The sequence below is a fragment of the Monodelphis domestica genome, chromosome 8 (genome assembly GCF_027887165.1).
Source record: "Monodelphis domestica isolate mMonDom1 chromosome 8, mMonDom1.pri, whole genome shotgun sequence".
Classification (NCBI taxonomy): Eukaryota; Metazoa; Chordata; class Mammalia; order Didelphimorphia; family Didelphidae; genus Monodelphis; species Monodelphis domestica.
The window spans coordinates 108,843,776-108,868,438 of record NC_077234.1 but is presented as its reverse complement, the minus strand read 5'-3'; the positions used below and the strand labels follow the sequence as shown (position 1 = coordinate 108,868,438).

The window sequence follows — 24,663 nt, the reverse complement described above, 5'->3', positions numbered from 1 at the left end:
AAAATTGTTTTGCGTGCTAAAGGCGAGTCAGTCTTTGGTGTGATAAAGGAATTCATTATTATAAAAATGCTTGAGGTTTCATATGTAACTTTTTGAGGTGGAATGGATGATGAGAGAGATTTACTATTTTATTTATTTATTTTTTGATTAATTAAGTCAATTTACAACATTACTCCTTGCTTACAAGAATCATATTATTTCCCTCCATACCTCCACCCACCCTTCCTGCAGCCAACAAGCAATTTCATTGGGTATTACATGTATCCTTGATCAGAACCTATTTCCATACTGTTTGTGTTTGCATTAGGATGTTCATTTAGATGCCATATCCCCAGCCACATCCCCTCGACACATGTATTCAAGCAGTTGTTTTTCTACTCCCACAGTTTTTCCTCTGAATGTGGATAATTGTTTTACTCATAGATCCCTCCAAGTTGTTCAGGATCTCTGCATTGCCACTAATGGAAAAGTCCATTACATTCAATTGTCCCACAGTGTATCAGTCTCTGTGTACAATGTTCTCCTGGTTCTGCTCCTTTCACTCTGCATCAATTCCTGGAGGTTGTTCCAGTTCACATGGAATTCCTCTAGTTTATTATTCCTTTGAGCACAATAGTATTCCATCACCAACATATACCACAATTTGTTCAGCCATTCCCCAATTGAAGGGCATACCCTCATTTTCCAATTTTTTGCCACCCCAAAGAGAGCAGCTATGAATATTCTTTTTCCTTATTATCTCTTTGGGGTACAAACCCAGCAGTGCTATGGCTGGATCAAAGGGCAGACAATCTTTTATCGCCCTTTGGGCATAATTCCAAATTGCCCTCCAGAATGGTTGGATCAATGCACAACTCCACCAGCAACACATTAATGTCCCGACTTTGCCACATTCCCTCTAGCATTCATTACATTCCTTTGCTGTCATGTTAGCCAATCTGCTAGGTGTGAGGGGATACCTCAGTTATTTTGATTTGCATTTCTCTGATTATAAGAGATTTAGAACACTTTTTCATTTGCTTATTAATAGTTTTGATTTCTTTAACTGAAAATTGCCTATTTATGTCCCTTGCCTATTTATCAGTTGGAAAATAACTTGTTTTTTTGTACAATTGGTTTAACTCTTTATAAATCTGAGTAATTAGTCCTTTGTCAGAGGTTTTTGTTATGAAGATTGTTTCCCAATTTGTTGCTTCCCATCTAATTTTGGTTACATTGGTTTTGTTTGTTTAAAAACTTTTAAATATAATGTAATCAAAATTATTGATTTTATATTTTGTGATTTTTTTCTAGCTCTTGTCTGGTTTTAAAGTCTCTTAAAATCTTTCCTTTCCAAAGATCTTACATGTATACTATTCACCTAATTTCCTCATAGTTTCTTTCTTTATATTCAAGTCATTTACCCATTCTGAGTTTATCTTGGTGTAGGGTATGAGATGTTGATTAAACCTAATCTCTTCCATACTTTCTCCCAATTTTCCCAGCAGTTTTTATCAAATAGTGGGTTTTGGTCCCAAAAGACTGTCTTGCTGAGCTCACTTACCCTAAGTCTGTTCCACTGATCCTCCTTTCTGTCTCTTAGCCAGTACCAAATTGTTTTGATGATTTCTGCTTTTTAGTATAGTATAGTTTGAGATCTGGGACTGCAAGGCCTCCTTCCTTCACATTTTTTTTTTAAACAATAGAGATGATAATGGGCATCCTTGTTTCAGTCCTGATCTTATAAGGAAGGCTTTTAGTTTGTCCCCATTGCAGATGATGTTTGCTGATGGTTTTAGATAGATACTGTTTTATTACTTTTAGGAAAGGCCCTTCTATTCCTATGCTTTCTAGTGTTTTCAATAGGAATGAGTGTTATATTTTGTCAAAGGCTTTTTCTGCATGCATTTAGATAATCACGTGATTTTTGTTAGTTTGCTTGTTAATATGGTCAATTTTGTGGATGATTTTCCTAATATTGAACCATCCTTACATTTCTGGTATGAATCCTACCTGGTCATAGTGAAAAAACCCTCATGATCACTCGCTGCAGTCTTTTTGCTAGTATCCTATTTAAGATTTTTGTATCTATATTCATTAAAGAGATTGGTCTATAGTTTTCTTTCTCTCTGTTTTTGATCTGCCTGACTTTGGAATCATTATCATATTTGTCGTAAAAGGAATTTTTAGAACTCTTTTGCTTATTCTCTCAAATAGTTTGTATAATATTGGAATTAGTTGATCTTTAATTTTTTTATTGAATTCATTTGTGAATCCATCTGGACCTGGAGATTTTTTCTTGGGGAGTTTTTTGATGACTTGTTCAATTTCTTTTTAGGATATGGGGTTGTTTAGGTAGTTTATTTCTTCCTCTGTTAGATTAGGCAATTTATATTTTTGTAAATATTCATTCATATGCCCTAGATTGCCATATTTATTGCCATATAATTGGGCATAATAATTTTTAATGATTGCCTTAATTTCCTCTTCATTAGAGGTGAGGTCTCCCTTTTTATCTTGGATACTATCAATTTGGTTTTCTTCTTTCCTTTTTTAAATTAGATTGACCGGTACCTTGTCCATTTTATTTGTTTTTTCAAAGTGCCAGCTTCTAGTCTCATTTATTAAATCAATAGTTCTTTGACTTTCAATTTTATTAATTTCTCCTTTAATTTTTAGTATCTCTAATTTAGTTTTCATCTGAGGGTTTCTAATTTCTTCACTTTCTAGTTTTTTAATTTGCATGCCCAAGTCATTGACCTCTTCCCTCTCTAATTTGTTAATATATGAACTCAAGGATATGAATTTTCCCCTGAGTGCTGCTTTTACTGCATCACATAGATTTTGAAAGAATGTCTCATCATTGTAATTTTCTTCAATGAAATTATTGTTTCTATGATATGTTCTTTGACCAATTTTGGAGAATCATATTATTTAATTTCCAATTAGTTTTTGATTTTCCTCTCCATGTGCCCTTACTAATTTTTCATTGCATTGGGATCTGAGATTGCATTTATTATTTCTGCTCTTTTGCACTATAGCATACCAGGCATGTTGGCATCTGGGAAGTATGATTGATGTATTGATATTGTATACCAGACACATGGTCAGACCCCTTGGCGGCTACGTTGCCTCAGCTCGGAGTACTTTCATTTGCAATGCACAGGTTAACAGCCATGCCTCCCCTTGGACTACACTCATTTGCAAAGCATGGGTTTGATTAATATACACCTCTTTGATTTCGTCATTGTCAATTCAGCCAAACCTATGTTATGTTATGTATTCGTTGATCCACATTCCTAAAAACCCTCAATAAATACTGGGGAACTGGTTTAATAATGAATATTGAATAATGATATTATAAGAATATCATTATATCATTATTCGATTATTAGTTTTAATTGAACAGTTTTTGGTTTACTTTTCTTTTACTTTCCTTTTGCTGAATACTTTATTATTCATTTTGCTTTCTTTTTTCACAACTTTGGTAATATTTGATGTACATTGTAAGTACTATTAATGCTCTAATCCTGAAATATGAATCTGAACTTTTATTTTTGTACATACTCAAAAGTTTGAGACTGTAGGAACGTGACAGCATTTGTTAAGCTTCATGAGACTATTCTGAGTTATTGTGTCTGATTGTATAAGAAGGGACTGCAATGGATACCTTACACTTGGCCAGACAGCCTAACCCACAGACAGATCTATATTCCATAGGAGATGGATATATATTGATTGATTAGGTTGGAGGTAAAGGATGCAGTGTTTTGACACCCTCGTTCACAGTTCGGCCTGGTACCAAAATTGCAACCATATATCTATATGGCAGGCATCTTGGCTTATATATCCCTAAGACTATGCATAATCAGGACAAGGGAAAGAAAAGAATTCCCTCTTATCTTGAGATATAGTCCTTTTCTTTGACTGAAAAGGTTTGACAACTTCTTATAGTCTTGGCTGTATATAGGTAAGATTATATAATAATGCATCTGTCCTATGGACTATGGGACTGATATTACATTAATTCGGGATCACTAAAGAGTGAATATCATTTTATTGTTATTTTTTAGTATTTTTGGTCTTTGATGGACTTTTTACCTGTGATTTTGCTAAGTGGATATGAAGATCATTCTGCTTATTTTTACAGCATTGTTACTAAAGCTCAGATAATTTTTAATTTTATTATTAATCCTACATAATTTTTTCATTTAATCTTTGCTATTTGATTTGGAATTCATTTTGATTTATTAATTTTGCTATACTCACTACTATTTATCTTTGATTAATTTTATAATTCTTTATATTATTTTTTAACATTAGACACTCTTGTTTTATTTTTAAACTAAAATGGGGATATGTAGCATACCAGGCATGTTGGCATCTGGGAAGTTTGATTGATGTATTGATATTGTATTACCAGACACCTGGTCAGACCCTTTGGTGGCCATGCTGCCTCAGCTTGGAGTACATTCATTTGCAAAGCATGGGTCAGATTAATCCCTACCTCTTTGATCTTGTCATTGTCAATTCAACCAGTGTTAAAACCTAAGACATGTTAAGTATTCTTTGATCGACATTCCTAAAAACCCTCAATAAATACTGGGGAACTGGTGCAAAACTCGCTCTTACTAGCTCTTTACTAGCTCTCTCTGACTAGGTCTCTAACTAGCTCTGTCACCCTTCACTTCCTCTCTCCCTCTGTTTCCTCCTCTCCTCTTACCTCTCTTGCTTCACTGTATCTCTTCACTGTGTCTCTGCGACTCGGGCTCCCCCAGTGCCTCCTCCTACTGCTCAGACTCCATTGTCTATAGGAGGCACCAAGGAGTTGAGACTCCCCTCTTTTCTAGCGAAGCTGTTGTCCCCGAAGCTTCCTATTAATGTTCAAACTTTAGGAGAATCAAGGGGTTGATACTCTCCACCTATTATCTTAATCCTCTTATTTCCTCGGAGTTCCTGTTACTCCCCAAGTGTTTCAACTCTAGCCTTTGAGTCATTATTATTCTCCAATTTCCTTTCTACCTCAGGTTATTACCCACAGATAAATATTATAGCACTCCCGTGGGGGGAGCAATGTGGTAGCTTTTTGGTTTCTAATCCACTCTGCTATTCGCTTGCATTTTATGGGTGAGTTAATTACATTCACATTCAGAGTTATGATTACCAGCTGTGTATTTCCCAGCATTTTGATTTCCACTCCTATTCCTGTCTTTTCTTCTCTCACTATTTCATTCTACACCAATGTTTTGTTTTTAATCAGTCCCCCTAGTTCCCACCCTTACTTTACTTCCCTTTCTACCCCCCTCCCTTCTTATTCCCTGCTTATTTTCTTTACAGTTTTTTAAAACTACCCCCCCCCCCCCAACACACACCCTCTTCCTCCCCACCAGTCCATTTTTTAACCTTCTATTTCCCTATAGGGTGCAAATCAATTCTCTGCCCTGATGCACTGGATTGTTCTTCCTTCTTTGAGTCAATTTCAATTGATGTAAGATTTGAGTATTTCCTATCTCCAACCTCTTTACCCTTCCAGTGTATTGATATTCTCCCCCCTCATGCCACAAGCTTCTTTATGACTTATAAATTTACCCCCTTTGTTTCTTTTCCTATTTCTTTTAGTATTAATCTCTTTTTTTTTACCTGTAGTTGTATGCATATATATATCTATGCATATATATATATATATATATATATATATATATATATATTTATGTCTTGGAATTTCATCCTATACAGTTTGTCACTGTTCCCTCTAAATCTAATTCTTCTAGCTGCCCAGGTGATAATAACAAATACCAATTGTTATTATCACCTCAGCAGCTAGGTTACCAGTTACCAGTGAGCTCTTTTCTTATAGGGATACATATCATTTTACCTTATTGGCTCTCTTAAAACAAATAGTTTTTTGTTTTGTTTTGTTTTTTTCCCCCTCTTTTTAAATTACCTTTTGATGATTCTCCTGAGTTATGTGTTTGGGCATCAAATTTTCTGTTTAGTTCTGGCCTTTTCTTTACAAATTCTTGGAATTCTTCTCTTTTTTTAAATGACCATTCTTTGCCCTGTAATAATATAGTAAGTTTTCCTGGGTAATTGATTCTTGGTTGTAGACCTAGTTCCCTTGCTTTCCAGAATATCATATTCCATGCCTTTCCGTCCTTCAGTGTAGATGCAGCCAGATCCTGTGTTTCCTCACTGTGGTTCCATGGTATCTGAATGACTTCTTAGCACTTGTAATATTTTTTTCCTTGGTCTGATAGTTCTTGAACTTGTCTATAACATTCCTGGGTGTTGTCAGTTGGGGATTAAGTACTCGAGATGATCTGTGGATCCTTTCCATATCCACTTTTCCCTCTTGTTCTAGAAGAGTGGAGCAGTTTTCTTGGATAATATCCTGTAGTATGAAGTCCTGGCTTTTTTTATTTTTTGGTCATGGTCTTCTGGTAGACCAATGATTCTTAAAATTTCTCTCCTGGAATGATTTTCTAAATCTTCTGTTTTGTGAATGAAGTTCTTCATATTTTCCTTAATTTTTTCATTTTTTTGATGTTGTTTTATAGTGTCTTGTTAGCTTGTGAAGTAACTTGCTTCTAATTGTTGTATTCTGGTTCTTAAAGACTGGATTTTATCCCTGGCTTTTTTTTTTTCATCCTCCTTCTGGTCTGATTTTCTTTGGAGGTCATCTTCCATATTCTTTGCCTCATCTTTAATTTTCTTTGCTTCATCTTTCATCTCCTTTGCCTCATCTTTCATCTACTTTGCCTCATTTTCTAGATGGTTGATTTTGGCTTTCATGACACTATTTTCTCATTTTAGTTCCAGTGCCTCTGTTTCCATATGATGTAGCTTAATTTTATGTTCTTTTTCCCAGTTGTCTTCCACCTCTCTTAATTGTGTTTTGAATTGTATTTTGATTTCTTCCAGAGTCTATATCCAATTCACTGGGTTTCTTTTTGCTTTGTATTCCATCATCCTTCTCTTTTCCGTTTGCTCATCAACGTCTTCAGAGAGCAGGGAAGCTGTCGATTATGATTTCTTTTTTTCTTTTTCTGTTGATTGCTCATATTTAGCACTTCTTTACTCCCCGCCTGAGCTCTTGCTCCTTTAATTTTTTTGGGGGGAGGGGGGGGCTTTTCTTTCCACCTTCACCCTTGGAGTTTTGTCAATAAATCTCTCAGTGCAGTCTGTGGGGGAGGAGTGTTGGAGCTTGAGCTTCCCTGCTCTCTGAAGACTTTTATGGGATTAAGTCTGGCTGGGTTGCTGTATGTGCCCTGAGGCTAAAACCTCAGGAAGGGGGTGGGGGGAAATATGGAGTGTCTCTGCTGCTGGAATTGCTGCCAGCTCTACACTCTGTGTTTCTTTTCTATCTCCTTCCCCACTGCATGTGTGGGACACTCTGAGCCTGCCACATCTTTTCCCGCGGGGTACTCCCTCTAGACCAGTGCCTTTGCCGGCCCAGAGTTTCTAGCTGCCCCTGGAGGCTTAGAGCTCTGTGTGGGGTAGGGGTCCCCCGACCTTCCTTATTCCTTCCCCTTAAACCAGATTGTTTTTGAATTCTGGGGTTGCGGGGGTACCTTTTTAGTTGAGTACAGTAGCAAGGTTCCTTAGCTCTGTTAGTTTTGATTTTCAGTCTCCTGGGAGCATTTAGTTTATAATCTGTAAGGAAGGGTTTTCAGAGGCCTGAATGTTTGCTGCCTCTACATTGCCATCTTGACCTGATCTCAAGATTTAGTATTTTTATAGGATGATAGAGTCATAAATTTAGAGGTTGAAGATCTTTGAATTCAACTCTGTCATTTTATAGCTGAATAAAAAAGCTAAAGTCTTAAAAAGTTAAGATGATTTGTCCAAGTTCACATAGACAGTATGTTGCAGAGTGTTATTTGAAGTCAGTTTCCAAATCCAATACACTTTTCATTCTTTCAAGCTGCCATTCACTTTCTCATTTACCCGGAGCTCTCATTTTATTTAGGATGTCATATACTATTCTCCCACCTTCAGCTGGCCAAAAAGGTGGGTGGGAGGTTAAGATATTCAATACTACATACTTTGGTCTTACTGCTGTAGAATCACCCAAATTCCAGATTCTTCCCTAACCTGGAGTGATAGCCAGTGTTGTCAGAATGATAAATAGAGGGAAAAGAATCTTTCAACAAAAGAAAAAATTTTGAAGATGTTAAGCAAAATCATTTAATTAAGTGTTTATATAAATGTTAAAATTGTTAATAAATCATGTCAAACTGACAACCTCATTGTAAAGGAAGAAACCCTCTTCATTGACACATTGCAAAGAAAGGGGTCTTGGTAGTTGTGGAGAAAGTGATGGTTACTAAGTTGGAGCAGGGCATTACAATCGGCTTAACTAAGAAAGGTGGTCTGGCATTCACATGATGCTAATAATTGCTCCTCTCTGATAATAAGGAATGTGAATTGTTTAATGGGACCCATCTGCATCTTTTAATCTTTGCTAAGGAATCAAAAATACTAGACTTGTGTAATGAAAGGTTGCAATTGCAAATGATTGACAGGATTTAGAATCTCTTGAGTTTACTGGGTCAAGGTGCTAAGCAGTTGAGGAGGGGTTTTTCTCAACTGCCATTCTCTCTGGAGGAGCAGTTGAAGGAGTAAAGTGTGTGGCTGAAAAGATCCTGATCATTCTTCAACAACTGGCCTTTGAGGATTTCATCTTGGGTGAGAGTATATCTGGTCACCCTGCTGGACAGCCTGACTGGAGAAAGATCTCTACTCTAATGGAAGCATCTGTGAACATCAGTTGGGACTCCTAGTTCATCAAGGACTCTTGTTTTACTAATTACAATACATTAATTGGGTAAGAGGAAAAATAGTAATACAGAGGGAAACATGAAATTATTGATTTTATTAACAGGAAAAGGGATGGAGGGTTTGGGAATAGAAGGAAGGAAAGGTAACTGCTAACACTTATCCCTGATATTAAACCTTCAAATATCTATCCTAACTCTGAATAACTAAGCTTCTTAACATTAAGTCCAACAGAGTAACAAAGACCTTATACTTGCCTATCCTTATACCATAAAAAAAAAAATAGAAAGCCTTATAGAAAGCTTTTGTAATTTAAAATAAAGTATACTCATTAAACTATGTGTTTGGCACAGAAAAACCATTATTAAACCATACTCCAAAGAGATCAAGGAAAAATAAAAGTTCTCATATAGATGAGTATTGATACATTTTTATGGTGGCAAAGAACTAAATAGTAAAGGACTGCACCATTCACTAAAGGTGAATGACTGAAGAAATGGAATGGAATTGTGACAAAAGAAAGGTGATAGAGAAAGTATAGGTTTCAGAAAAACTGAAATTTGTGTGAATTCATGCAGAATTGAGCTGTACCATGAGAACAATTTATCATATACATCAATATTATAAAAGTAAGCCGTTCTGAAACATTTAAGAACTCTGATTAAATAAATGATCAATAATCATTTCAGTATCTCATGACAGAAGTCAAAACAGAATTTTTGTTTTGGTCCATATGAGAATTTGTTTTGTTTGACTATGTTTATTTATTACAAGGCCCTTTCCCCATTCTCCTGCTCCCACCCCCACTCCCAACCCAAACGAGTTATGGTAATAGTGGGAGAAATTATATAAATGTTGAATTGAAAAAGTGGGGGAGCAACAATCATCCTTCCTTTATTATCTCTGAATTAGTCCCTAGACACAATTGTAATTATTTAATAATAGTAGTTTTAATGTTTATAAGATTTTTTAAAATGGCCTTGTCCAAAGATATGACTTCCTTAGAGGATCCTGATTGCCTTTTACTTGATAAATTGTGCTTGATTGTAAATTATATTTTCCCACACTTTACCATATAGACTCTTAAGAATTTGCTGGGTATGTAAAGGATCCTCAGAAGTTCTGAGGTTTTTCCCTTTTGTCCTTTTATATAAGCCATTTAGTAAGCACCTACCATGTTTCATGCACTTTACTAAAAAAAGGAAATATAAAAGACCATCTTTGTTCAGAGTTCACTGTCTACTAGATGAAGACAACATGAAGCTGTGTGCAAACATGCTATTCACAGTGTCTATTGGCATTTATCAAAAGAAAGAAAACACTAGAATTAAGAGGGGTCATGAAAGGGTTCCTGTAAAAGTTGTGATTTTAGCTTGTAAGGAAGGAAGGAAGAGGCAGTGAAAATATCCTGACAGGTGCACACTGGGAAAAAGGCTTTATATGTCATCTGGAGGTTTTTTATCTACACTTGAAGGTAATAGAAATCAACTGGTATTTGAGTCCAGGGTTAGGGTTGGGGTTCATTTGGCCAGACTTGTACTCAGGAAGATCATTTTGACAGCTGCGTGGAAGATGGCCCAGAGTTAGGGGAGAGACTTGAGGCAGGGAAATCATCCCGCAACCTATTGCAGCAGTGTGGGGCTGAGGTGATGAGGGTAGCATCAGAGGAGGAAAGAGGCCACATTAGAGAGATACCACAAAGACAAAAGCAACCAGGCTTGGTAACAGAGTGAGGAGAGAGAGTGCAGAAGGTGAAGAATCCAGGGTTGAACCTAATTTGTGAGCCTGGGTGAATGGGAGTGTGGTGGGGCCCAAATGGTTAGTTTAGAAGGGGGAGGAGGAGCTTGAGGGAAGGATAATGAGTTCAGTTATGGGCATGTTGTATTCTAAATGTGATTTAGGAGCCAAATACTCCTAATATGTAAAATGGATTGCTCTGCCACCAACACCTTGTGATCATCATGTCCTCTTCCAAGCATGGTACTGTTGTTTTTAACCATAGGAGACTTTCCAGTACTATTTCTCACTAATCCCAAAGAGTATGGAGAGTAAGTTTCCATTCCATCCCCTCCCCCCAACTTTGTTTATATATTGTATTCCCTTCCTTATTTAAAGAGAACCCAGAGTATAACATCTTATGAGTAAACTGAGTTTAGTTGAATTTATATAGCTAGCTGTGAATTGACAATGACTTGTATGATTCTTTTTGACTCCAGCTTTCTAAACTTTTACCTCTTTATTCTCTGCATTTCTCAGTGAAACTTCTATTATGAGAACAGGAAAGGTAAAAAAAAAAGTAGTCATATTAAATAAAACACCCTTTATAGAAATCTAGTCAGTCTGGAACACTTCGTTAAAATAACTTTTACTTGCTTGAATTCATTGCAAGTGTTTTTTAGGATGGTCCTTAACATCAATGGCTTTTCTCCAAAGATTTATTAAGCATCAGGTATGGATAGCACTTCTCCTTGTGGCTTCAGGTATTAATTGTAATACTCCTGTTTATTGGAGAAAAAAGAGAAATGATCATCTGTCATCATTATCTTAAAAAAAGAGAAGAGAATGCTTATGTTGTAAAATTGAGAGGTTTTTTTTTTTCCCCATAGACTATGAAATGCAGTTAGCATTTGCTTTGGGGGAAAATGAATCCTACAAAGCCATCAAATGATGGAAAATACATAAAATTATCTTACTGAAGCAGGCATATTCCTTACAAATTAGACACTCTTGGATTCTGATGTCAGTCATTTATTATATTCCAAATATTTAATATGAAGTTCTTTATTTTGAATCTGTCTTATGTAAAACTAAAATCTCAAAGCCAGTGAGAGGGAAAAAAAGCATCAAATAAGCACTACTCCACTGGCATTAGATATCTTTCTTTCCCAGTGTAAGTGGATGTTTTCTCATTTAGGTCTCTGCATTTACTAATCACATTATTTTCTGTGCTCTAGGAAATTTTCTCTCCTTTTATCCAAATTTTAAAGAAATACTATTTGACCAACTAACATTTTGCATTATATCACTAAATTTAAGATTTAGCATACAAAGAATAAATGGTTGTGAATATGTAACAATTTTCAAAATTAATTTAATCAAATGTAAAACATATATATATATATATAATATAGAACTATTAAAATGATTGTGAATTAAAGGTCTGCATATTTTGGACATAATGAAAATTTAACCTATTTTCTCACTGGATACTTCTTATCCAGGGGAATCACAAGTGTTTCTGTCATTTGTTATTTAGTTTTCAAATTCAGAACTACTCAAATAATAATTTTATTTTAATTAGACTCTTCTTAAATAATATTTCTCCTTTCCACAAGGTTGCAGTTTCAATTCATGTGTTCAGAATTTATCTGCATACAAAGTTGGTTAGACTGAGCTATGTATTATCAAACTGTCATTTAAATAAAAACTTGTAATATTTTGCTCTTATTGCTTTTATTGTTATTATTGGCATTAGTTAACCTTAATTTTAAAGGAAATGTTTTTATTAAGTTCATGGTAGTCTGCTATTTTTAAAAAAATTAATATAGAAAAATGGAAAATATTATTAAAATGTTCATGTCATGGCCTTTGTCAGAATTTTTTGTCATCTGACTCTGTGTACTGACATGATCTTATGATATGAAATAGAAACTCTGCTAAGGATCATTACCATTTAGATCAGAATTTCTCCTCTCTTTGCCAAAGCAACTTTTTCAAGCATCTTTATGAAGCAAGATTAAGTGTATAGCTCAAATATCAATCTAGGTCTAAGACTGAATGAGGTTATGCAATCATAACTGTAGAAAATTTGAACTTTTAGGGAAAAAAATATTATTATATTTGTACTGGCATTAGAAAGGAAACCATGCCAACATATGAAGCACTGGCTTCCCTTTCTATTCTTATCACTGAATTATATTTGTGTACTGCAAGTGAGTAATATTTGAGAACAGTGATTTTGTTTTTATCCATTATACTTGTAAGAATGTTGCCAGAATGAATGATTTAATAGTAGATAGAAATGTTAGAGTATTTATTTCCACTCTAATTGAGGCCTTTGTTTTTCATACCCAGTTTGCTACTGTTTAAATTAAGAAGTTCGACAAATTGAGGAGAGTAGTTTAACAGAAACTTTGTTTAATTTACGAAAAAAAGTACATATAGAAAATAGAAGAGAGATTATTAATCTTATACCCTATAAATACACCTAAAATTCCAAATAACTACCTAAAATTTTCTAGAGCTATCTCTTAACTGTCTTCTCAGGACAGGATTGTCCACCTAGCATACCAGGCCTGTCTATCCTACTCTATAAATGATTCACTAACTACCTAACTCACTACAATAATAGACAGCCATCACTCGCTCACTCCTTCAATCAGTTTTCTAGAACAGCCTATCAGTAGCCAACTTCCAGCAGATCCTTGCCTCAGAGACAGACCTCCTGCTCTCTAGAGATCTCAGAGGCTACTTCTTTTATCTCCTCAGTGAACAGCTGTCTTCCCTCACTTCCTGTCAGAAGGTAGGCTACTTCCTCCCCTCAGTCCTGGTCTCCCTGGTAATGGAATCTTCAGCTCTGGCTCACTGACTCCTGTCAGTTCTGATGTACTTAGATATTCTGCTCTCTTCCATCTTAAGGAGACAGAGGGAAAGATTAAGAAAATCCCTTCAACACTATCATAACATAGTTTTTAAAATGCCTTGTCTTTCTTTAGACTTTTCTTAAAAGAGAGCCAGATATTGAGATGCATATAATATAGTAAAAGAGTTCTGGTCTTGGGAATTATTAGAGAACTTAGTTCATAATGAGTGATTGTAGGTAAATCATAACACTTCTCAGTTTCAATTTCTAAGTTAGTTTATTTATTTTTATTAATTCTTACCTTCCATCTTCGAATCAATGTTATGTATTGGTTCCAAGGTAGAAGAAGGAGTAGGCAATGGGGGTTAAGTTATTTGCCCAGGGGCACACAAAAAGTGTCTGAGGTGAGATTTGAACGTAGAACCTCCGATCTCTAGCCCTGGCTTTCAATCCACTGTCCTACCCAGCTGCCACTATTTGAAGTTTCTAAAATGGGAATAATAATACTTATAATACCTTTATCAAGTACCTCACAGGCAACTGAATTCAGTTATGATTTATTAAGTATCTAATATATGCAAGATACTTTGGTTAGCCATGGGGTATGTATGTGAAAAACCAAAAAAGTTACTGACTAAAACAAATAGGGAAGAAATATAACATGTACTCAAACACATACAAAGTAGGATCTGATAAAGGTAAAACAGACAAGACAAGGTGATAGAAAAAAAATGTGAAATGGTTGATGGCTTTCAGAAATTTGAGTGTGCATGCCTGTGTATGTCTTGTTCAAATTGTAGGTGAATATCAGAGAGGTAGAGAAGCAGTCGAGAATGCTGAAGGAGTGCTTCTTTCTCTAAAGTATGCGTTCTTATGTAGCATTTTAAGTCTCTCTAAGCTGGCTCCTGCCATCTTTCCAGCATACCATCATCTTCTTTATGTGTTTCAGACAAATTAGTCTTTTAGTTATTCCTAGAACATGGTACATTTTTTCCCCTCTAGCTTCCTTTAAGGTGCCGCCACATACAAGCAACCTTTTATGATTCTCCAAGTTGTTAGTGTGCTTTTTCTTCTCAGGTTTCTTTTTATTTTTTCTTCTATGTATGTTACATTTCTTTCATTCCCCAAGAGAATATAAACTTTTTGAGGTATGTAAGGGTTAAAATTATGGCTGAGACTGAATGTAATAATATTTTTTTTGTCACCAAGGACTTTATAAAATCCTAATAAACCCCCAAGTCAGCTGGTAAGTTTATGGTGATTTAATTGATACAGTGGAAGAAATTAAGAAGAAGGAAGAAGGAAGGGGCTAGTACTGGGCAAGAAGATTAGGAGATCTAGAAAGTAAGGTTTTGAGTGTGAAGGAGGAAAGAATCAGCCTGACCTCCAGGGGCTCAGCTAAGATGCCGGAACATGAATCAGCTCAAGGGTAAAACTCACCACCAATACTCCAAGATGTCGAAATGCCTTGCACACTCTCAGCCAGAGTCGCCTCTCCAGAGAAAGAGGAGGAGAGAGGAAGTTATGTGCCTTATATAGACACTTTTACATCACTTTCCTGTGTTTCATCTATACCAATGATGACTTAGCTTGACTTAGGATAGCACAGAGGTCTTTCCTTTTTTCTGCACATGTCTGTTGAAGGCCATCTCCTCAGATAATTAAATCTTGAATTTGATGCAGACCTTCCAAATCTTGTTAAACTAAGAAGGGAGGAGAAATGTAGAGTTTCCAAGATCTGATTCTGTTATTCCAAGTATCTCCATTGTTATTGATCAGGAAATAGCTAAAATCCGATCTTCTAAAGAATGATCTGATTAGGTTGGAATAGTTCACAGGTAAGGGGTTATTTCCCTTTTCTTTTTTTGTATTCCTAGCACTATGTATAGTAATTAATAAATGCACCCTATACACGCACAGCTCCAGGAAGGTAGGGAGAAGAAATCTGTTCACTGTTAGCAGTACAGTAGCAAGAATATGGAATAAAGTGGGAGTATAGAGTGGCACATAGTATAGAGAACAATTATAAAGAAAGCTAGATTGGTTCTTCTTTGTGGATTTTTTTTTAAATGCCTGATTTAGAACTTTGTATTTCCTACTATATATAAGTGGCCCTTATAGTAAGGAAATAACATTTTCAGGATGATCATTTTGGTGGGTTTGAAGAGAATACTGACTTCACTATACTTAATCCTACCTTGTATTTCTCCATGGCTATTTAAGTGTCCCATAAAGGAAAGGAGAGGAAATAAACCATGAATTAATTCTATAGAAGCTGTTGTATTTCAAATTTCACAACTATATAGCACCACTTGAAGAAGATTAAACTTTTTATTGAGAGAAAAGCTTATGTTGATTAAAAGTACTGTGAAATTTCCCAATGGCAAACTAGTTCACTCTTTTCCCACTTCATCTGAGAACATTTTGTCATCCATATGTGGTCTGTCCAAGATTTATGTACTAAGACATCATCCCAATAATCTTCAACTGCATGTCTTTGTGAAAAATCCCTTATTCTCCCTACCTCTGTTTCCTCAAACAAAGGGGCTTAATTAGATAGCTCTAAGACCTCTTTTCTAGCAGAGGGATCTTTAGTCTTTTGGTATCTTTTCTTCAGCCACTTCTTTCTTCTTATAAAGTCTTGGTAAACTCTTTTGATTGCTAACGCCTGGTGGAACAAAGGTTGGATGAAATTATATGATCCTACCTCCAGAAGATTCAACCTTTTAGGATAAAAAGTAATTATAATTATAGTGGCCTTAAAGAGGAAGATTGTGCCACTGTATAAACTATTGGGCTGACAATATGCATTTTTCTTATTCTTATCTTATTCATCCCTTCATTTCAGAGGCTTTATCATTTTCCCAGGCTTGATGGTAATTAGTACGATGTAATGGAAAAAGACAGGAATATTTCGAGTACTTCAACCTATGTTGGGCATAACTCTTCCAGTTCATATTTTTTCTAGGACATCCTCCATGAAAGTGACATGTCCCTATTCTAGACATTGCTTATTTTTTTAAAATTTTTTTTTATTTAAATGAGGAGAATTCTTTCATATGGAAAGAGCTAATACAATCACATATTTGAAAGGAGAAACAATAGGTACTGAAACAGAGGGAAAGGGCAAGAGAGTGCCACCACTGGCCTGGTGATTCCGTGATTCTAGTTTCCCATCCAAGTTAAAATAGTCTCCAAAAAATATATATATATATAAACAGGTTGCACATTACATTTTTATCTATCGTCTGCCCTTTCAAATATCTGGTCTACATGAAAAGACAAAGAGAGGAAAGGCCAAAAAACAAAACAAAACAAAACAAACAAACAAAAAAAACCCAAATAAAATCTTTTACTATACAGGGCATGAGGTTAAAAGCTTTAAGGAGTACAATATCCCCAATATAAACAATGAATGTCATCCATTGAGCCTAAATGGGTTTCCACTAACAGGTGCCTCCACTTGCTAATGTGACCACAAGTCACTACTACCATTTTCAGGGCCATACTAGGGTTCATGAGGGAATTTAGGAGAAATCAGGCAACCACTAGATGTTCTGAGGAGCCAGGGAAATCATTGTAGTTATATATACTGCCAGCAAAAGTAGGGACAACTGATTAGGTGACCATCAGATTTTCACATGCACCAGAGTTTTATCTTTTTCTTCTAAATGAATTGGAGTTATTTAAATCCCAAACAAATCCGTTTGTCCTCAGGTCACACCAATGAGTCGGAGAAGGCTCACTTTCCTGATCAGAAAATGTAACAATAGGAAACTTCAGAGTCACTGGCTTTCAGAAGTGAATTACAAAACATTGTATCTGAGCTTACCCTGTGATAAGAAAAAAAACAAAAAAGAAGGTGGAAGAGATATGGAATGGGAAGCAAACATGCACCAGCTCCCTTGCTTACTGAAGAAGGGAGCCAGCAAGCAGTGAGGAGTGGCTGGGCCACAGGGACCTATTTTGTGCCTGCCTGGAAAAACTTGCCACACACTGACAGTGCAATTGTATGTAATTTTTATGACACCCAAGTTTACAACAAACATACACAGTACAACACTGGCTTATTACATACAGCCCATAGCTATAGTAAGAATCTAAGATTTGCAGTAATCATCTAGAAGGCAGATATAGGAGTGCAGAAAGGTCAACATATAGCTGTTGGGCATAATTGATATCCAAATTTTAAAATGATACCTGAAATGTCCTCAAAAGTGGCTTGGCAATGGTTGTGAGGAAAGATCTTTTAGTTTCTGAAAATAGAAACCACATCTTCTGTCTGTACATCTGAGTATATACTATCATCCATTGTGTTTTTCCCTAAGATGAAACCTAAAGCCAGAGTTCAGTAATGCAAACTTAAAAAAAAAAAAGAACCTGACAAGAAGGAAACCAGACTTAATGTAGCTGATAAACAGCTAGTCACTGGACTACAATTACACAAATATATACTCTGGACCTTTGCTTAATCAGGTAGATGACAGAGTGGCAAAACAGGACCTTCTAAGACCACTTGTGGAGCAACCTGGTTTCTCCTTCTCCTCATGCAACCTGCTCTTTATTATGCTTATTATTTTATACAGAGGGTTGAATGTAGTTTAATCCTTTATATCTTTCTAATATGCCTTTTCAGCTCTCAGTATGTGATCTTATGAATTCCTTTTGATTATACATAAGCCCAAAATAACCGTATCATTGTCAAAAGTCAAGATAAGAATCCTTTGCCTTCTTTTTATATTTTAAAAAACTCTTCCATGTTAGAATCAATATTGTGTATTGGCTCCAAGGCAGAAGAATGGTAAGGGCTAGGCAATGGGGATCAAGTGACTTGCCCAGGGTCACATAGTTAAGAAGTGTCTGAGGCCAGATTTGAACCTAGGACCTCCCATCTCTAGGCCTGGCTCTCAATCCATTGAGCTACCCAGCTGCCCCTTTACCTAATTTTTTCTAATAGAGGCAAGTATATCCTGTCAAATATATATACAACTGGGGCAAGTTGACATCATATTTGATTGGTGTAGTTAAAGTTTGGAATCTCTTTAATTGAATCTTGCATCAGCTTCTTATTAGCTATATCACCCTCGTCAAATTATATAATTTATTTCAGTATGAGTTTCCTCATTCAGAAAATGAACACATATTTGAAGCACTTATAGGTTTTCTTTTTGTTTGTTTGTTTAAAACCCTTACCTTCCTTCCTCTTGGAATCAATACTGTGTATTGGTTCCAAGGCAGAAGTGTGGTATAGGCTAGGCAATGGGGTTTAAGTGACTTGCCCAGGGCCACACAGCTAGGAAGTGTCTGAGGCCAGATCTGAAACCAGGACCTCCCATCTCTAGGCCTGGCTCTCAATCCACTGAGCTACCCATCTGCCCTCTGGTGTACTCTTTTTAAAGACATGGTCAACCTAATGATTTAAAATATCTTTATATTCTCAGAGTAAATATCATTATGTATGTATTTTTTTATACATCTATCTGTTTCTCTGTGACAAAAGACTGCTAGAATGACTATAACTTCAACCTTAAAATTGTAACTGAAACTTTTGTATGATGCTTTTTGGTTTTATTTTAATTTATTTTAATTTTCATACATATGTTTATATGAATATGCATATATGTAGGAGGCAGTTTGAAGGGGTGTGTGTATGTGTACACAAATTGCCTCATATATATGGAAAGTTGGTGTATTGACTATAACCACATTCTTTAATTGAATTAATAAAACAGGGTTTTCTTTGTCTTATTTCTTTCAAATTGAAAAAAAATAATTTAAAGAGTAAATGTTTTTAGTTCTTTGAAGCTTAGTGTTACTTTTCTTCTATAGGAAATTTATTCATAGTAATTATTTTCTGTTTGTAGAGAAAAAAGAAGAAGAGGATTTCGCTGAGAAGAGGACAATAAAGAAAAGAATTAAAGAACTTAAAATTCTGGATTCCAAAATTGCCCAGAACCTTTGTAAGTATCTTCTCATATTTGTGAAGTGACTTAAACTGATAGAGCATGTCTAGTTTGTTTTCTTCACTTTTCCTTAGGTCCAATTATAAATTTCTTCATTATGTGTTTATGCAGTATAATTTTTAAAATATGGCTTTTCATCCCAAGGCAATTTAACTGGTTAAATGCTTGAACCTAAGGAACAGTAAGGAAGGATTTATAACTTCCTCCAGAAAAAGCATTACCAACTATATCTGTTCTCAGAGTTTATAAATAAATGACCAAAAGATAGAATAAAAGAATAAATAGCATTTTGAAGACTTTTTTTTAAAACCTTTACCTTTTGTCTTAGAATTGATAATAAATATCAGTTCTAAGGCAGAAAGGTTGGGCAGTTGGTGTTAAGTGAAATACTCAGGGTCATTTAGCTAGGAAGTATCTGAATACAGAATATTTGAATACAGAATCTCCTGATTCCAGATCTGGCTCTCTCTCTCTCCACTTAACTCCCTGGAAGGCTTAATTTTGATAGTGTTATTTCTAAGCCTTGTTTACAGATAAAAAAAAGGGAAGGTCAGTAAAAAAAATATAGATTGCATGGAGAGAGGGGAAGGAAAGCATGACAAAATAATTGTCCTTATGCCTTCTGAGAGCTTTAAAGCCATAATGTGGAAAACTGATTTTCAATATGTAAAAAGAGACATAAGTATAATACTGAAGCAGAGAGTTGAATGGACTACCCCCCACTACCCCCCCCCCCCTCCCCAACAACCAACCAACCAAAAACCCGATGGAGAAAATATCAAATATTTTCAAGTTGTTCTGCCATTTCAGTCATGTCTGACTCTTTATGACCATATTTGAGATTTTCTTGGCAAAGCTACAGCAGTGATTTGCTATTTATTTCTCCAATTTATTTTATAAATGAGGAAATAGGCAAACAATGTTAAGTGATCTGACCAGGGTCATACATCTAGTATGTGTCAGAGACTGTATTTGAACTAAGAAAGACGAGTCTCTGACTCCAGATATGAAACTTTTCCACTGCACCATCAAGCTGTCCCCCAAAATATCTTTTTGTTTTATTTCTAAAAGCACTTATTTCAAAGGAATAGTAACTATAGAGTGAAATTTTGAGAAAAAAATCATGAATTCTAACTTTGCTAATTGCTAGTAAGATTGCCTTATTTGTACCAGTCATAGATCCCTTGCTATTTGCATATATGGTAAAGTCTTATCTTTGTTGAAGGTAGGTTTCTAATAACATTGGTACATAGTCCTTTTACAAAATAGCCACCAAATGAAAGAAAATAAAGTACTTATAAAAGCCCTTTGGAAATGAGGAAATGAGCTGTTGCAAAGTTTATTAGATGAAAGAGCCATGGAATGACTTATGTCATTTGTCTTATTATGTAAAAATCATAGTGTAGATTAGGAGTTACATATAGAAGAACCTCACAGAAGACAGGGAAAAGTGACAGCTGCCTTTGAAAGAATATAACGTATGAACATGAATGAGACACTAGAAGAACTACAGAGGAGTTTGTGGTCACTTGGTGGTACAAAAAAAAAAAAACTTCTCTTTCTTAATAATTGCTGAAATCATGATTATATTATAAATGGAATGGATCAGTGACTGAAAAAGTACTATAACTAATATTGTGACTCTTGTGTTAACCAAGTACACATTTAAATTTTTTTATTTTATATGTATTTTACATGCTTTAGTGAACGAACACATCTAAAATTATTTTTTGATCATATAAGCCAGTCCAGTAGGTGTGAGGTAGTACCTCAGAGTTGCTTTAATTTTAATTTCTTTAATAAATAGAGATTTGGATGTTTTTTTCCTATGACTAGATTGTTTTAATTTCCTTCTCTGAAAATTGCCTGTTCATATTCTTTGACTATTTTTTGATTGGGGAATGCTTTTTTATTTTTATAAATTTTCAATTGGTTCTCTATGTATTTGAGAAATGAACCTTTTATCAGAAATAATTGCTATAAGATTTTTTTTCAAATTTATTTTTCCCTTCTAATCTTGGTTGCACTGGTTTTATTTGTACAAAACTTTTTTTCCTTAATGTAATGAAAAGTATCTATTTTATTTTTTGTAATGTCTTGTTTGGTCATAAATTCTTCCCTTATCCCTAAGTCTGAAAGGTTAACTTTTCCATGTTCCCCTGATTTGTTTATAGTAGCGCCCTTTATTTCTAGATCAAGTATGCATTCTGACTTTATCATGGTATATGACGTATTTGGTCCATACCTAGTCATTGCCATACAATTTTTCCAGTCATACTAGAAGTTTTTGTCAAATAGTGCATTTTTTCCCCTCAAAGCTTGGATCTTTGGGTTTATCAAAAACTTCATTGCTATGGATATTAACTGCCATTGGTCCACCACTGTTTCTTAGCCAGTATCAGACTGTTTTGATGATTATTGTTGTATAGTATGATATTTGGTATAGCCAAGCCTATTTCCTTCATATTCTTTTTCCATAATTCCTTTGATTTTCTTGGCCTTTTATTTTTCCAGATGAACTTTGTTGTTATTTTTTCTAGTTCTCTGAAACAATTTTTGGGTAGTTTGATTGACATCACATTGAATAGGTAAATTAATATAGGTGTTGGTGGGATTATAATTTCAACTATATTGGCTTGACCTATCCATGACCAATTAATGTTTTCTTCATTGCCTCTTCTAATTCTTTCAGTTTCTTTTTCTGCCCATATTGCTATGGGAAGTATTCTTAGTACATTAAGTAAAAGTAGTGATAATGACCATCCTTGCTTTATCTCTTAATTTATTGGGAAGAGTTTTAGTTTATCTCCATTAGAGATAACAGTTGATGATGATTTTAAATAGATTCCATTTATCAGTTTGAGGAAGATTTCATTTATTCTAATATTTGTAAAAGTATGGGAGTTACATTTTTTTCAAATCCTTTTACTGCATTTGTTGAAATAATCATGTTGTTTATGTTGGTTTTGGTTTTTGACATGGTTGGTTATGCTGATTGGCTTTCCTAATATTGGGTTCCCTGTATTCCGCATAAAAAAATCCCTTGATCTTGTTTCATGACTTTGCATGTCTTTTCCCCTGCTGTTTTTTATTCTAGCTGAGGCATAGTAAATTCTGCACTAGCCTCTTACTTTTACTTTGTGTGGGTCTCATTTTTAGATATGTTTCTTATAGACAGCATCTTGTGGGGTTCTGGTTTTTAATCCTTTCTTCTCCTTTTCCATTTGATAGGTAAGTTTATCCCATTCACATTCATAGTTATTATTACTTATTGTGATTTTTCCTCCATATTCTTTTCCCTTTTTTTCTTCTCTCTTTTTCTCCTTTTAACCTTAGACTTTTCACAGATGTTTTATTTTTGATAAAAGGCTCCCCCTAATTCACCTTTTTGTCTATCCCTTTATCCCTTACTCTCCCTATCCTCCTAGTAAGATATGTTTTTTTAGGTGAATGAGTGTGGATGTTATTCCCAATTTGAGCTAGTTCCAATGAGAGTAAGGTTAAATCATAGCTCCTTTCTCCATTCTGTTTGCTATTATCTGCCTCTTAATGAGAGGTTGTTTACCCCCCCCCCTTTTTTTTTCTCCCCATGTGCTCCTTTTTTCCCCATCTCTTTTTTTATATCAGTCTATCTTATTTTGCTTCCTTCCTTCTTTCCCTTTCCTTCCTTTCATTGCTCTAATTATTAGTAAAGTTTCTTAAGTATTTGAGGTACTTAGGTATCTTACATATTTTAAGTACCTTAACCTTTATGAAATATCATAGATATCGTACATACTTCAATTATCACTTTCCGAGGTATGAATGTACTCAATCCCACCTTTATCAAAACCCTTAATTTTTCACATTACCTTTTTATGCTTCTTTTGAGAGTCATATTTGCTTATTGATTTCTTTTCAGCTCTGGGTTTTGGTTAGGAAAGTCTGAAATTCTTCTGTTAATTAAATGTCTATTTCCCCCACCCCCCAACCCAGCAAAGGGTTATGCTCATTTTTGCTGGGTTTTTAATTCTAGTTTTAAGTCCTAGACCCCTTGCCTTCCAGAATATCATACTCCATTCCTAAAGTTCTTTATTGTAGAAGCTGTTAGGTTCTATGTAATCCAGACAATAGAACTTTGAAATTTTATTGTTTCTGTCTGGCAAATTGTAGTACTTTTTCCTTGTCCTGGCAATCCTGGAATTTGGCAATAGTAGTCCTAGGGCTTTTTTTTTTTTTGAGTTTCAGGAAGTGATTGGATTCTTTCAATATATATTTTTCTCTCTTGTTTGAGGATATCAGGGCAGCTTTTTCTAATGAATTCACATACTATGGTGTCCAGCCTCCTTTTTTGTTCGTGGCTTTCAGATATCCTGTTGATTCTTTAGTTATTTCTTCTGGATCTGTTTTCCAGGTTTGTCATTTTCTTCTTCTTCTTTTTTTTTTCATTAAAATGTTTTTTGTCTTACTGTTTCCTGGTGTCTTATGGTTTCATTAGCTTCTGTTTTTTCAAATCTGAATTTTAGGGATTTATTTTCTTCCTTGAAATTTTTTTTTCCCTTTCCATTTGACTATGCCTGTTGTAAAGCATTGTTTTCTTGAGTATTTTTTTCCTTTCCATTTGTATTTAGTCAATTCTGTTCCTTAGAAAGTTGTTTTCTTCCAAGTATTTTTGTGCATCACTTTCTTTTTGACCTATCCTAGTTTTCTGTAAGTTTATTTTGTCAGTGAATTTTTTAACTTTGCTGCTGAGTTTTCTTGTCAATTCTCTTATTATTTTAGTTTTTTTTTAAATTTCTTTTGAAATTCTTTTTTTTTACATTATTTTATTTGGTCATTTTCATACATTATTCATTGGAAACAGATAATTTTCTTTTCCTCCCCCCTCCCCCCTTACTCCCCCGGCCACGCCTCCCCTAGCCGATGAGCGATTCCTCTGGGTATCACATGTTTCCTTGCTCTGAACCCATTTCCTTGTTGTTGGTATTTGCATTAGGGTGCTCATTTAGCATCTCTCCTCGATCATGTCCCCTCAACCTCTGTAGTCAAGTAGTTGCTTTTCCTCAGTGTTTTCACTCCCTCAGTTTGCCCTCTGCTTGAGGATAATTTTTTTTTTCTCATAGATCCCTGCAGATTTTTCAGAGACATTGTAAAGCCAGTAATAGAGAAGACTGTTACGTTTGATTGTACCACAGTGTATCCGTCTCTGTATACAATGTTCTCCTGGTTCTGCTCCTCTCACTCTGCATCACTTCTTAGAGGTTGTTCCAGTCTCCATGGAATTCCTGCACCTTATTATTCCTTTTGGCACAATAGTATTCTTTCACCAACATATACCACAATTTGTTCAGCCATTCCCCTGTTGAAGGGAATCCCCATATT

General features: G+C 35.1%; 1 protein-coding gene across 4 annotated transcripts in view; it reads left to right on the top strand.

Annotated features, from left to right (window-relative positions):
- DIAPH3 (diaphanous related formin 3) overlaps window positions 1-24,663 on the top strand; it is a 445,793-nt gene that overhangs the window by 188,534 nt on the left and 232,596 nt on the right. For all 4 annotated transcript variants that reach the window (XR_008913852.1, XM_056806852.1, XM_056806851.1 and 1 more), the window contains one exon: window positions 19,204-19,299. Coding sequence is in view for 3 of the 4 variants with exons in the window: in XM_056806852.1 (XP_056662830.1) it covers window positions 19,204-19,299 (96 nt within the window). In the remaining variant the exon portion in view is untranslated. The remainder of the gene's footprint in view (window positions 1-19,203; window positions 19,300-24,663) is intronic.